Source organism: Myripristis murdjan, unplaced genomic scaffold (assembly GCF_902150065.1).
Source record: "Myripristis murdjan unplaced genomic scaffold, fMyrMur1.1, whole genome shotgun sequence".
NCBI classification, from domain to species: Eukaryota; Metazoa; Chordata; class Actinopteri; order Holocentriformes; family Holocentridae; genus Myripristis; species Myripristis murdjan.
Genome location: NW_021941818.1, coordinates 25,524 through 36,704, shown reverse-complemented (window position 1 = coordinate 36,704; position 11,181 = coordinate 25,524). Strand labels below are relative to the sequence as shown.

The 11,181-nt window shown below is 45.5% G+C and overlaps 1 protein-coding gene across 1 annotated transcript; it reads right to left on the bottom strand.

The window, feature by feature from the left end:
- Nucleotides 1–5,980: 5,980 nt before the first annotated feature.
- LOC115356812 (uncharacterized) lies at nt 5,981–8,393 on the bottom strand. Its single transcript, XM_030048077.1, has 4 exons — nt 8,296–8,393; nt 7,169–8,151; nt 6,437–7,018; nt 5,981–6,304 (listed from the first exon to the last, which is right to left on the bottom strand). The coding sequence occupies exons 2-4, from the start codon at nt 7,189–7,191 to the stop codon at nt 6,148–6,150; spliced, it is 762 nt and encodes a 253-aa protein (XP_029903937.1). The 5' UTR covers nt 7,192–8,151; nt 8,296–8,393; the 3' UTR covers nt 5,981–6,147.
- Nucleotides 8,394–11,181: the final 2,788 nt, after the last annotated feature.

The window sequence follows — 11,181 nt, the reverse complement described above, 5'->3', positions numbered from 1 at the left end:
CTCTCCAGGGAGGAAAAAGGCTCCTCAGGGACGACACAGAGAGGAAATGTGAGCCCAATGACACAGCTTTTCTCCTCTCTCTGTCTCTCTCTCTCTCTCTCTCTCTCTCTGTTTGTCTTCATCTCTGAGCTTTTCTCCTCTCTCTCTTTCTCTCTCTCTCCCTCTCTCTCTGTCTCTCCCTCTCTCTCTGTCTTCATCTCTGAGCTTTTCTCCTCTCTCTCTGTCTCTCTCTCTCTGTCTTCATCTCTGAGCTTTTCTCCTCTCTCTGTCTCTCTCTCTCTGTCTCTCTCTCTCTGTCTTCATCTCTGAGCTTTCTCCTCTCTCTCTGTCTCTCTCTCTGTTTGTCTTCATCTCTGAGCTTTTCTCCTCTCTCTCTGTCTCTCTCTCTCTGTCTCTCATCTCTGCGCTCTCTCTCCTCTCCTCTGATCTCTCTCTCTCTGTCTGTCTCATCTCTGATCGTCTCTCTCTCTGTCTCTCTCTATGTTTGTCTTCATCTGAGCTTTTTATCCTCTCTCTAGTCTCTCTCCTCTCTCTCTCTCTCTCTTCTCGTCTTCATCTCTGAGCTGTCTTCCTCTCCTCTCTCTCTGTCTCTCTCTCTCTCTCTCTCTCTGTTTGTCTTCATCTCTGAGCTTTTCTCCTCTCTCTCAATTCAATTCAATTCAATTCAGTTTCAATTCAGTAAAGCTTTATTGGCATGACTGTATCACACACAATATTGCCAAAGCATGTTTTGGTGAACAATAACAAAGGAACATAGAAACATTAAAATCCAACGGAGCAACATTCCCACTGTCCTCACATGTAAAAGAAAGAAAACAGAAAAGCAGGAGGAAGCAGAGTGAGTGAGCGGGCAGGGCTTGGCTTGTGAGCAGACTGTCCTCATGTGAGGAGCAGCTTTTCTCTCAGGCTGTGACAGGCCTTCTTCTACAGCGCTGACTCTGTTTTCTCCAAGGAAATGTTGGATTTTCTCCTGGTCAGGGAGCGTGTCAAAGTTTGGGATTCTACATTTGATTTTAGTGAAGAACTTAGTTCTTGTGTGTTCATATGCGCTGCATCTCAGCAGGAAGTGTTGCTCCGTCTCCACCTCCCTCTGTGGACAGAGGCGACACAGGCGCTCCTCTCTGGGCAGCCACGTCTGTCTGTGTCGGCCTCTCTCTGAGGCCAGGCTGTGGCTGCTGAGTCTGTACATGGTTAACCTGTTCCTCAGTCTCTGCTCTGTGACGGTGCTCAGGTAGTCTGCCGTCCAATACTGTCTAGATACACTATATTACCAAAAGTATTCGCTCGGCTGCCTTCACACACATATGAACATGAGTGACATCCCATTCTTAAACCATAGGATTTAATATGATGTGGGCCCATCCTTTGCAGCTATAACAGCTTCAACTCTTCTAGGAAGGCTTTCCACAAGGTTTAGGAGTGTGTTTATGGGAATTTTTGACCATTCTTCCAGAAGTGCATTTGTGAGGTCAAACACTGATGTTGGACAAGAAGGCCTGGCTTGCAGTCTCCACTCTAATTCATCCCAAAGGTGTTCTCTCGGGTTGAGGTCAGGACTCTGTGCAGGCCAGTCAAGTTCTTCCACACCAAACTCGCTTATCCATGTCTTTATGGACCTTGCTTTGTGCACTGGTGCGCAGTCGTGTTGGAACAGGAAGGGCCATCTCCAAACTGTTCCCACAAAGTTGGGAGCATGAAATTGTCCAAAATGTCTTTGTATGCTGAAGCATTAAGAGTTCCTTTCACTGGAACTTAGGGGCCGAGCCCAACGTCCGAAAAACAACCCCACACCATAATCCCCCCTCCACCAAACTTTACACTTGGCACAATGCAGTCAGACAAGTACCGTTCTCTTGGCAACCACCAAACCCAGACTCGTCCATCAGATTGCCAGACGGAGAAGCGTGACTCGTCACTGCAGAGAACACGTGTCCACTGCTCTAGAGTCCAGTGGCGGTGTGCTTTACACCGCTGCATCCCACGCTTTGCATTGCGCTTGGTGATGTAAGGCTTGGATGCAGCTGCTCGGCCATGGAAACCCATTCCATGAAGCTCTCTACGCACTGCTCTTGAGCTAATCTGAAGATCACATGAAGTTTAAAGGTCTCAAGCTATTGACTCTGCAGAAAGTTGGCGTCCTCTGCGCACTATGCGTCTCAGCATCCGATGACCCCGCTCTGTGATTTTATGTGGCCTACCACTCCGTGGCTGAGTTGCTGTCGTTCCCAATCGCTTCTACTTTGTTATAGTACCACTAACAGTTGATTGTGGAATATTTAGTAGCGAGGAAGTTTCACAACTGGACTTACTGCACAGGTGGCATCCTATTACATTACTATTACAGCACCATGCTGGAATTCACTGAGCTCCTGAGAGCGACCCATTCTTTCACAAATGTTTGTAGAAGTAGTCTGCATGCCTAGGTGCTTGATTTTATACACCTGTGGTCATGGAAGTGATTGGAACACCTGAATTCAATGATTTGGATAGATGAGCGAATACTTTTGGCAATATAGTGTATCTGTGCTATTAATAACAGGAATACAGTCACGTTACCGACCCGAGCTCTGTGCGTCATGACGTAAGCCAAGCCCGGCAGAGCGTCCCGTCGCCATGGTTACCGTCTTAAACTGCATGTGGCCTCAAGAGGCGTCCACAGCCTCAGCACAGTTTGATATTTGGGTTTGTTTGTTTCCCATTTCATGCCCTATTTGTGTCGGCGACCACACGTTCTGTCTTAAAGGCTTCTTCTTCTTCTCTTTTTTAGTAAAAGCCTATGGAGCGTGCCATTTCCCATACAAATCTGTGGCCATTTCTAGGTGCTGTATATCAAACTTTTTTGTATTTTCATTGTACTTTTCTTTCTGTTAACCGTAAATAGCCTTTAATACACCCATCCAGCCAGTATTTGAGCTATATCCATTCCTTTTTATATTTAGTTATTTGACACTGCCATGATCATGTATTTTGTTTATTTTTATCTTTTATTACAGGAAGCCCCAGGTGGATGGCCCCTGCTCTCCCAAACGTGGGAGCCACACCAGCCCCATCAGCGCCATACTGGTCCGTTCCGGCAGCCGGGGAAGACAAAGCTGTCAGGCCTTCCAGATTCTGATTCGGAACCGTGCTGCCGATCCCGATGCCCGCATGCATGACGGGACGCCACCAGTAGGTAACATATGTATAGTTAGTTATACTCTGTTTTATTTGAATGTGTGAGCATTTAAAGTGACCAATCATGGATATTCCATGGATATTATGCACAAACACTTGAAAAACCATGTTCACTGATGTACAGATGCCCAAAGATGGAAGAGGAGGATGAAGGTCCCTCGGGCAGTCTTCCCTTCCCCTTCTCCTTCCCCTTCTACTTTCCCTTCCCCTTCTCCTTCCCCTTCTACTTTCCCTTCCCCTTCTCCTTCCCCTTCTACTTTCCCTTCCCCTTCTCCTTCCCCTTCCCCTTCCCCTTCTCCTTCTACTTAGGTCTCTGCACCAGCAGCATCCTCATCCTCATGAGAATGAGAATGAGGATGAGGATGCTGAGTCCACCTCATTAGTCCTCCATGTTGTTTTTGAAAAAATAAAATACATTAAAAAAAAAAAAAAAAAAAAAACCTCCACATGGACTCTGCCTTGACGTGGCGTGGGGGCTTACGTGCCTCGGTGATCACTTGGGCACAACCAAAGAGTCCACAACACTGTGACACCAAGCACCACATACTTGCTTTCTTCAATTTTTGGTGAAATCTCCCCTTTGCAGCAAGGACAAGCTTTTCCTTCTGTCCCAGACTGAGAGCTCACTGTGCAGCAGCTCGTGTGGTCAACATTTGCTTTAGCGGAGGACATTCGCCACGTCAGTCATTTGCCACATGTTGTACCTGATATTTAATGCTAGCAAGGTCTCATGTCAATGAGCCTTGGCTCAGTGGAAATGCTGAATTCTGACCTTTCCACAAACACCAAGCTTGTTTATTTCTGACTTTCTGGGCCCAAACTTCACCTGGGAGAGCTGACTCGGTATTTTAGCTGACTTGATGGAATAAATGATGTTTATGTAGACTTTTTTCAACTTTATTGTGTACTAATATGCAATACAATGTTTAGATAGTAACATAAACTTACTGTCTTGTAGTCAGTGATGCCGGAGGCCAATTCTTTCTTCCGGCCTGCGCCTTGGGTGTACTTCTTTTGGGGCCTTGACGAGGAGGATGAGGCTGATGAGGACCAGGACCAGGACCAGGACCAGGACCAGGACCAGGCCCCACCAGCCTGTTCCCCATCAGTGGTCCCTGAAGCCTCTAGAAGAGGACCCTGCCCCAGCCCTGGTTGCTGATGGAGGAGGGTCCGGTCTGCCGGGCGCTGGACCCGGCACGCCTTCGTACTCTGGACCGGGGATGCCAATCACTTTAAATGAATTTTTTGACATTTAAAAATGTTCAAAGTTTAGAAAATATTTCATGCTCAATGTTTAAAGATGTTAAATCATATTAAAGTTAAAAAAAAAAATGCATTAAAAATGAAATGTAAAGTCCCCTTATTCCTGTAAGATGTCTTCAGAGAGGAAGCCAGAGTCTGACAGAGAGCTGCTCTGTCCTGCTGACATGTTCTACATGTAATTGACAGCTTTACTGTGCACACAGGTTCAAGTTAAAGCACCATGACTTCATTGTCTGCAATACAGAAAATCACAAATCATACAGTTTTTACAATGTCTGTGGCATGACACAATTCACAATCTGTTTATACAACTATACACATACAGAGGGGAAACCTCCTCAAATATAAAGTCCCTTTTCTACTCAATGCACACAGACTTTACAGTGACCCTGTGACCTTTTGTCTGTCTTTTACTCTGCTACATGTGCAGAGAGTCATTGCACTGAATTTGTGTTTAATCACAGAGAAAAAGTACATGGAGGTCACTGACTCCCTTTAAATCAATGTCATAAGTTATGGCGGGCCTGACAAAGTCCCCATTACTAATGAAAACCCCTGGGTGAGAATATTTTGCCTCCAGAAATCAGGATATGACCAGTCAATGTGCTATCTAGACACTGACCACTAGGTGGTACATGAAACCTCTGAAACTCTCTGCTGCTCTGATTTTAAACATTCCAGGTTTAAACTTTAAAAATTAGACTAAAACCAAACAGATTTAGTCTCATGGAAGGTGTTCAAACACCTTGAGGTTAAAGCCAGGTGTGCTGAAATCTTAATGGGCCCATCAACATGTAAATACAGTAGAGGGGGGATGTGGGGTGGCTGCTAATGGATCTAATCAAGGACAAAGAGACCATGAATATGGAAAAGCAGAAGAGGAGAAGTGCAAATTGTCTGAAAAATTGCAATTTCAGTCAGCCAATCTGAACAAAATCTTTGCTTCATTCCTGCTGCTTCAATCACAGAGGTGTATTTTCAAGTTTGTAGAATGTTGGAACAAATTCTATCTGAAAACACTACTTGTGACCTTCTGTCTGTCCTTTACTGTTAAATATCAGGTCCAACATATGTCCAATTACAGACATTCCCAATGGCCTCCAGGATGGTGATATCTGGAGGCTATTCACCAAATGTGCTGCGTGAGACTCAGACTTTCACAAAAAGAGTGTGACAGAAGGAAAAGCTTGTCATTGCTGTCAAGGGGAGATTTTAAGCTTTCATTTGCTCTTTGTCAAGTGTGATGTACATGTGCAGAGTCACTGCAGTGAACATGTTTAGTCACACAAACTACATGAGTGAACACTGAGCCCCTTTATTGCAGTAAAATGATTTATTTATTTCAGACTGTACAAAGAGCCCAACACTAATAAGAGCCCTTCAGTGAAAATATCACATTAGATAATGTAACCCACAGCTACTTCTTCATGCCTGAAACCTCTCAAACTCTCTGCTGCTCTAATGTCCTGCAGCAGACGTGGGGGTTGGTCCTTCTAAGGTGTTTTTTAGAATGTTTACATTGAAATACAATAAGCTAAAAATCAGTATATTTCAATAGATAAAATACAGCAAAATAAAGTACAATAAGAAAAGTAAAATTAAAGTAAAATAGTGCAGTGTACAATAGTGCATTGTGCATAAATAACAGGAGAGATGAAAGCACTACTTGTGACCTTCTGTATTTTAATGTGCTAGATGTTGAGATTGTATTTAATCATGCAAAGTAGATGAGTGATCACTGAGTCCCTTTATTTCAGTAAAATTATTTATTTCAGACAGAACACATACTGTACAATTACAAATATCCACCAAAGTCTTTGATGGAGAGGCCCTTCCAGACTTCATGCCACTGACAAAATGATCCCATCTAAATCACAGAAAAGAGACATGATATTAAACACTGAGAATTGTATTAATAGTAGTAGTAGGAGCAGCAGTAGTAGTGAACTGTAGCATTAGTAATGATGGGTAATGCAGTGTGAACAGTGGAGCCATTTACCTTGTTTTGACGGCTACCCGGGTGTGCAACCTGGTACCAACAGAGGTTCTAGCAGAGGTTCCTGCAGAGGTTCCTGCAGAGGTTCCTGCAGAGGTTCTAGCAGAGGTTCCTGCAGAGGTTCCTGCAGAGGTTCTAGCAGAGGTTCTAGCAGAGGTTCCAGCAGAGGTTCCTGCAGAGGTTCTAGCAGAGGTTCCAGCAGAGGTTCCAGCAGAGGTACCAACAGAGGTTCCAGCAGAGGTACTAGCAGAGGTACCAGCAGAGGTTCCAGCAGAGGTGGATTCACCTTCAGAGCCTGCCATGTCATGCTCGTGGGGCTGGTTAGCCACAAAACACCCCCTCTGCAGCAGCTCCCTCATCATGCGGTAACAGCTGGCTTTGTCAGGGATGACCTCACTGAGTTCTTTGTAGTCCCACATCCTCCCTGCTTTGGCCCAATCCTTAAAGGATTTCTTGGCTTCCTTCACCGCAGCGGCTCTCTCCTCTGGATCGCTCTGTTTCATACACACCCGAGCCAGGTGTACTGGTAGGTTTTCCTGAGGCTTGAAGCACTTCAGACAGTGCACAATGTTGCACTCAGGAGTCCTGAAGGATAATGAGAAAAACACAGTAATTAAATTCTCATTCAATTTGGTGCGTAAAAGGTAGAAATTCAGCCAAATTGTCTGGAGGTGGGGGTACAGGTTTCAAACCTCCAGTAAAAGACACAAGGGATAAGGAATAACAAAGACTTACCTCTTCTCATTCTGGTCAGCCATTGTCTATGCAGCAAAAAGCAGCAAAAACAGACAACAAGCAAAAAAAGAAACTGTCATAGCCAAACTCTGTCTTTGGTGAAAGTCTGTTTTCACCCATCAACAAAAAGGCCAATTTTAATCAGACAAAAGTAGAATTTTGTGACAAATTCTATCTGAAACCACTACTTGTGACCTTGTGTATTTTAATGTGCTAGATGTTGAGATTGTATTTAATCATGGAAAGTAGATGAGTGATCACTGAGTCCCTTTTATTCCAGTAAAAATATTTACTCCAGACTGTACAAATACTCCTCCACACTTGGCCACGTATCACAAAGTCATCTTTTAATTGCACAAGTTATACAAGCCTACTCCAACGTTGACTATCACACTGATAAATGACACCTAAACAAGTTTTATGACTGAAGTTCTGTTTCTCTTCCAGCCAAATTCAGACATCGCCAACCGACTCAGCGGCAGTTTGACAGATGTGTTGAGGGCATGAAATGGGAAACAAACAAACCCAAATATCAAACTGTGCTGAAGCTGTGGACGCCACCCCATAAAGAGGACATGGCCAGCAACAAGCAGCTCATCCGGAGTGTGATGACACAGAGGTGGAAGGGCCTCTCCATCAAAGACTTTGGTGGAGACAAAGGGAAAGGTGAGACATGGTGTTTTCATTGCAAGGGGAGAAAATGTCACCACGTTTTGAGCATTTTAACACCCAGAACAGCCTGTATTGTTTTCTAGCTATTCACATATAACTCAAAGTTTCATCTTCTCTTTGTTGACAGGAGTGATTGCGGATCGCAGATTTGTCAAAGGGGAGATAGTCTGTGATTACCACGGCAACGTGATCCAAGCATCAGAAGGGAGAACCATGCTTGGGGCTCATGAAGATGGTGGTTCGGACTCTGCATTAGTGTCATTAAAAACATCTTCAGGCCCAGGGTGTGTGGCCCAGTACCGGAAAACCACCTGGGATGAGGAGAATAGTGACACTGAGCTTAAGCACGACTACAAAGGAAAACTCAACATAAACTGACCTCATTGCACAAAATAAAGATAAATGTCAGTAAGGCTGAGGTTACTAATTAAACTAAGGAAACAAACAAAACTCACCAGGTCTGCCTCCCCATGTGAAGGTGAAAAGAAGGAGTGAGGGGAAGTGCAGTCTTAAATAAGGGAGTCAACAGGTGAACTCAATCAATGCAATTAGGTGGTGGCAAAGCTAGAAACACCAAACAGGAAAAGGTTAACAAAATAAGAGCTTCACAACAGTCTCTCTCTCTCTCTCTCTCTCTCTGTCTGTCTGTCTGTCTGTCTGTCTCTCTCTGTCTCTCTATCCCTGCGTTCCAAATCGCATACTTATACTTTTTACTTTTAGTATGTACTGCAGCTGCCCTTAAAAAGTATGTAGTTTAGTATGTGTTGGGACATACTAATTCTTTTTTTCCGTACTAAATAGTATGGTAGTATGGGTATTGGAACGCAGGGATAGTCTCTCTCTCTCTCTCTCTCTCTCTCTCTCTCTCTCTCGCTCTGTTTGTCTTCAGCTCTGAACTTTTCTCCTCCTCTCTCTCTCTCTCTCTCTCTCTCTCTCTCTCTCTCTCTCTCTCCCTCTCTCTCTCTCTCTCTCTGTTTGTCATCATCTCTGAGCTTTTCTCCTCTCCCTCTCTCTCTCTCTCTCTCTCTCTCTCTGTCTCTCTCCCTCTCTCTCTGTCTCTCTCTCTCTGTCTCCTCTCTCTCTTCTGTCTCTCTCTCTCTGTCTCTCCTGTCTGTCTCTATCTTCCTGTCTCTCGTTCTGTCTGTCTCTCTCTCTCTCTCTCTCTCTCTCTCCTCTCTGTCTCTCTCTCTCTGTCTCTCTCTCTCTCTCCTCTGTCTGTCCGCTGTCTGTCTTCCTCTCTCTCCTCTCCTCTCTCTCTCTCCTCGTCTCTCTCTGAGCTTTCTCCTTTTTCCTCTCCTCTCTCTTTCTCTCTCTCCCCTCTCCTCTCTCTCTCATCTCTCCTCCCCCCTCTCCCTTGCTCGCTCCTCTCTATCTCTTATCTCTCTCTCCTCTTCCCCTCTTCTCCTCTCTTCTCCATGTGTGTCTCTCTCTCTCTCTCTCTCTCTTCTCTCACTCTCTCTCTCTCTCTCTCCTCTCCTCTGATGAATGGCGAGTGAGTGGAGTGTGGATGGTAGCGTGGCTTCAGCGTGAGTGAGTTTTCTCTCTTTTGCTGTTCTATGGTGTATTTTCTTTATTTCTCTGTATTTGGGTCCTGACAGGTGTGTAGGTGCAGGTGTAGTTTTTGGTAGCGGGGCTGCCGGCTCGGTTGGGCAGTATGCCCTGGTGGAGGCCGGTGCGGAGTTTGAGAGGCTGACTCGCCGTCATGCCGTCAAACTGGTGCCGGCAGTGAACTGCTCGGTGGAGGAGGCCGGCCTGGCGGTGGGAGAGGTGGTGGGTTACGGCAGCGTGAAGTCTGCCTCCCGCATGAATGGGGCGATTGTCATTTTTTTGGACAGCACGGACAAAGTCAGTGATGTGGTTGAATCAGGTGTTGTCATTCAGGATACTTTCAATGCTCCCCCGTTCATTAAAAATGAAGTCCTGGCCAAGGAACTGTCCCGGTTCGGACAGCTCGTGTCCCCGATAAAAATGGTTTCTCTAGGCTGCAAATCCCCTTTGCTTAAACATGTGGTGTGTCACCGCAGGCAGGTGTTCATGGTCCTGAAAGACAGCACGGATGAACTCAATCTGTCCTTTAACTTTAAAATTGATGGGTTTAATTACATGGTTTTTGCTTCATCAGACACAATGAAATGTTTTGGATGTGGTGTGGAGGGGCACTTGATTCGCTCCTGTCCGGAGCGAAGGGGGGAGCAGCGGCCGGAGGCCGCTCCGGGGGACGGGGCGCCGGCTCCGACGCCGGGCCCGGCTCCCGGTGAGGAGCCGCCGGCTCCAGGAGTGGAGCCGACCGACCCCGCGACCAGCCGCGGAGCTGACGCTGCCGCGGGTGGTGTGACCGCCGACGGCGGCCCTCCCACAGGCAGCGCTCTCCCGGGCGGCGCTCTCCCGGGCAGCGCTCCCCCGGAGAATGACGGTAGAGCAATACCAGAAAAAAGCAAGGATCAGAGACAGAAAACAGACAACAAACGACTGATGAAATAAATGAGAAAGAGTCAAAAAACAACAACGTTGAACAGAATAAACCTGCAGAAAGCAGAACTACTGTGACTGAAACTCATGAAAAAGTAGAAACAAATGATAATTTGTCAGGCGGTGAGGATTTTTTGGAAGATGAAGATATGTCTGATGATGATTGGTTTACAATGTCACAGAAAAGAAAAAGTTCAGAACCAGTGCAAAGCGGTGCAAAGGCCTTTAAAGTCACTAAAGTGACAAAAGCAGGAGAGGTGCAGGCAGAGTGTGAGAGTGATCTGTCTCTGAGCCAGGAAGACCAGCAGAACCTGTACTCTCCTGCTGAAATCAAGAGGTTTCTGCAGGGAACTAAGGGAGCCAGGCTTGTGAAGGTAGAGGATTACTTCTCTGATTTAAAAAGGTTTGTTGATTCAGCGAGGCGCCTGACAAAAAGTTCAGTTAACTCTGGGGATGATGTGCTGACAGATAAAGAAATTTATCGTCTGAAGAAACTGATACCAAAAGTAAAAGCACAAATAAGAGCTGATGGTGATGATGATGATAATGTTTAAACCAAGGACCTTGGGTTCCTTTTTCTTGCTGTTTCTTTGTTCCTGTCTTGCTGTCCTCTTGTTCTTGAGCTTCTCTCTCTCCATGTGTGACTTTAAAACAGGCACTTTGAACTTAAATGGGGCCAGAGATGAAAACAAAAGAGCTGCTTTTTTTAAACTGATAGAGCTGAAAAAAAATGGATGTAATGTTGATTCAGGAAACACACAGTAACGCAGAAAATGAAAGTGACTGGAGGAAGGGATTTAATGGTGATGTGATTCTGAGCCATAAGTCCAGCTGTAGTGGTGGAGTGGGCATTGTGTTCTCCAGGAGTTTCT

Coding starts and splice junctions, on each gene's coding strand:
- LOC115356812 (XM_030048077.1), bottom strand. CDS start 7,191: ATGGCTGACCAGAATGAGAAGAG. Junction 7,019..7,168: donor GCTGACCAGAATGAGAAGAG/GTAAGTCTTTGT, acceptor ATTATCCTTCAG/GACTCCTGAGTGCAACATTG. Junction 6,305..6,436: donor CGGGTAGCCGTCAAAACAAG/GTAAATGGCTCC, acceptor TCTGTGATTTAG/ATGGGATCATTTTGTCAGTG.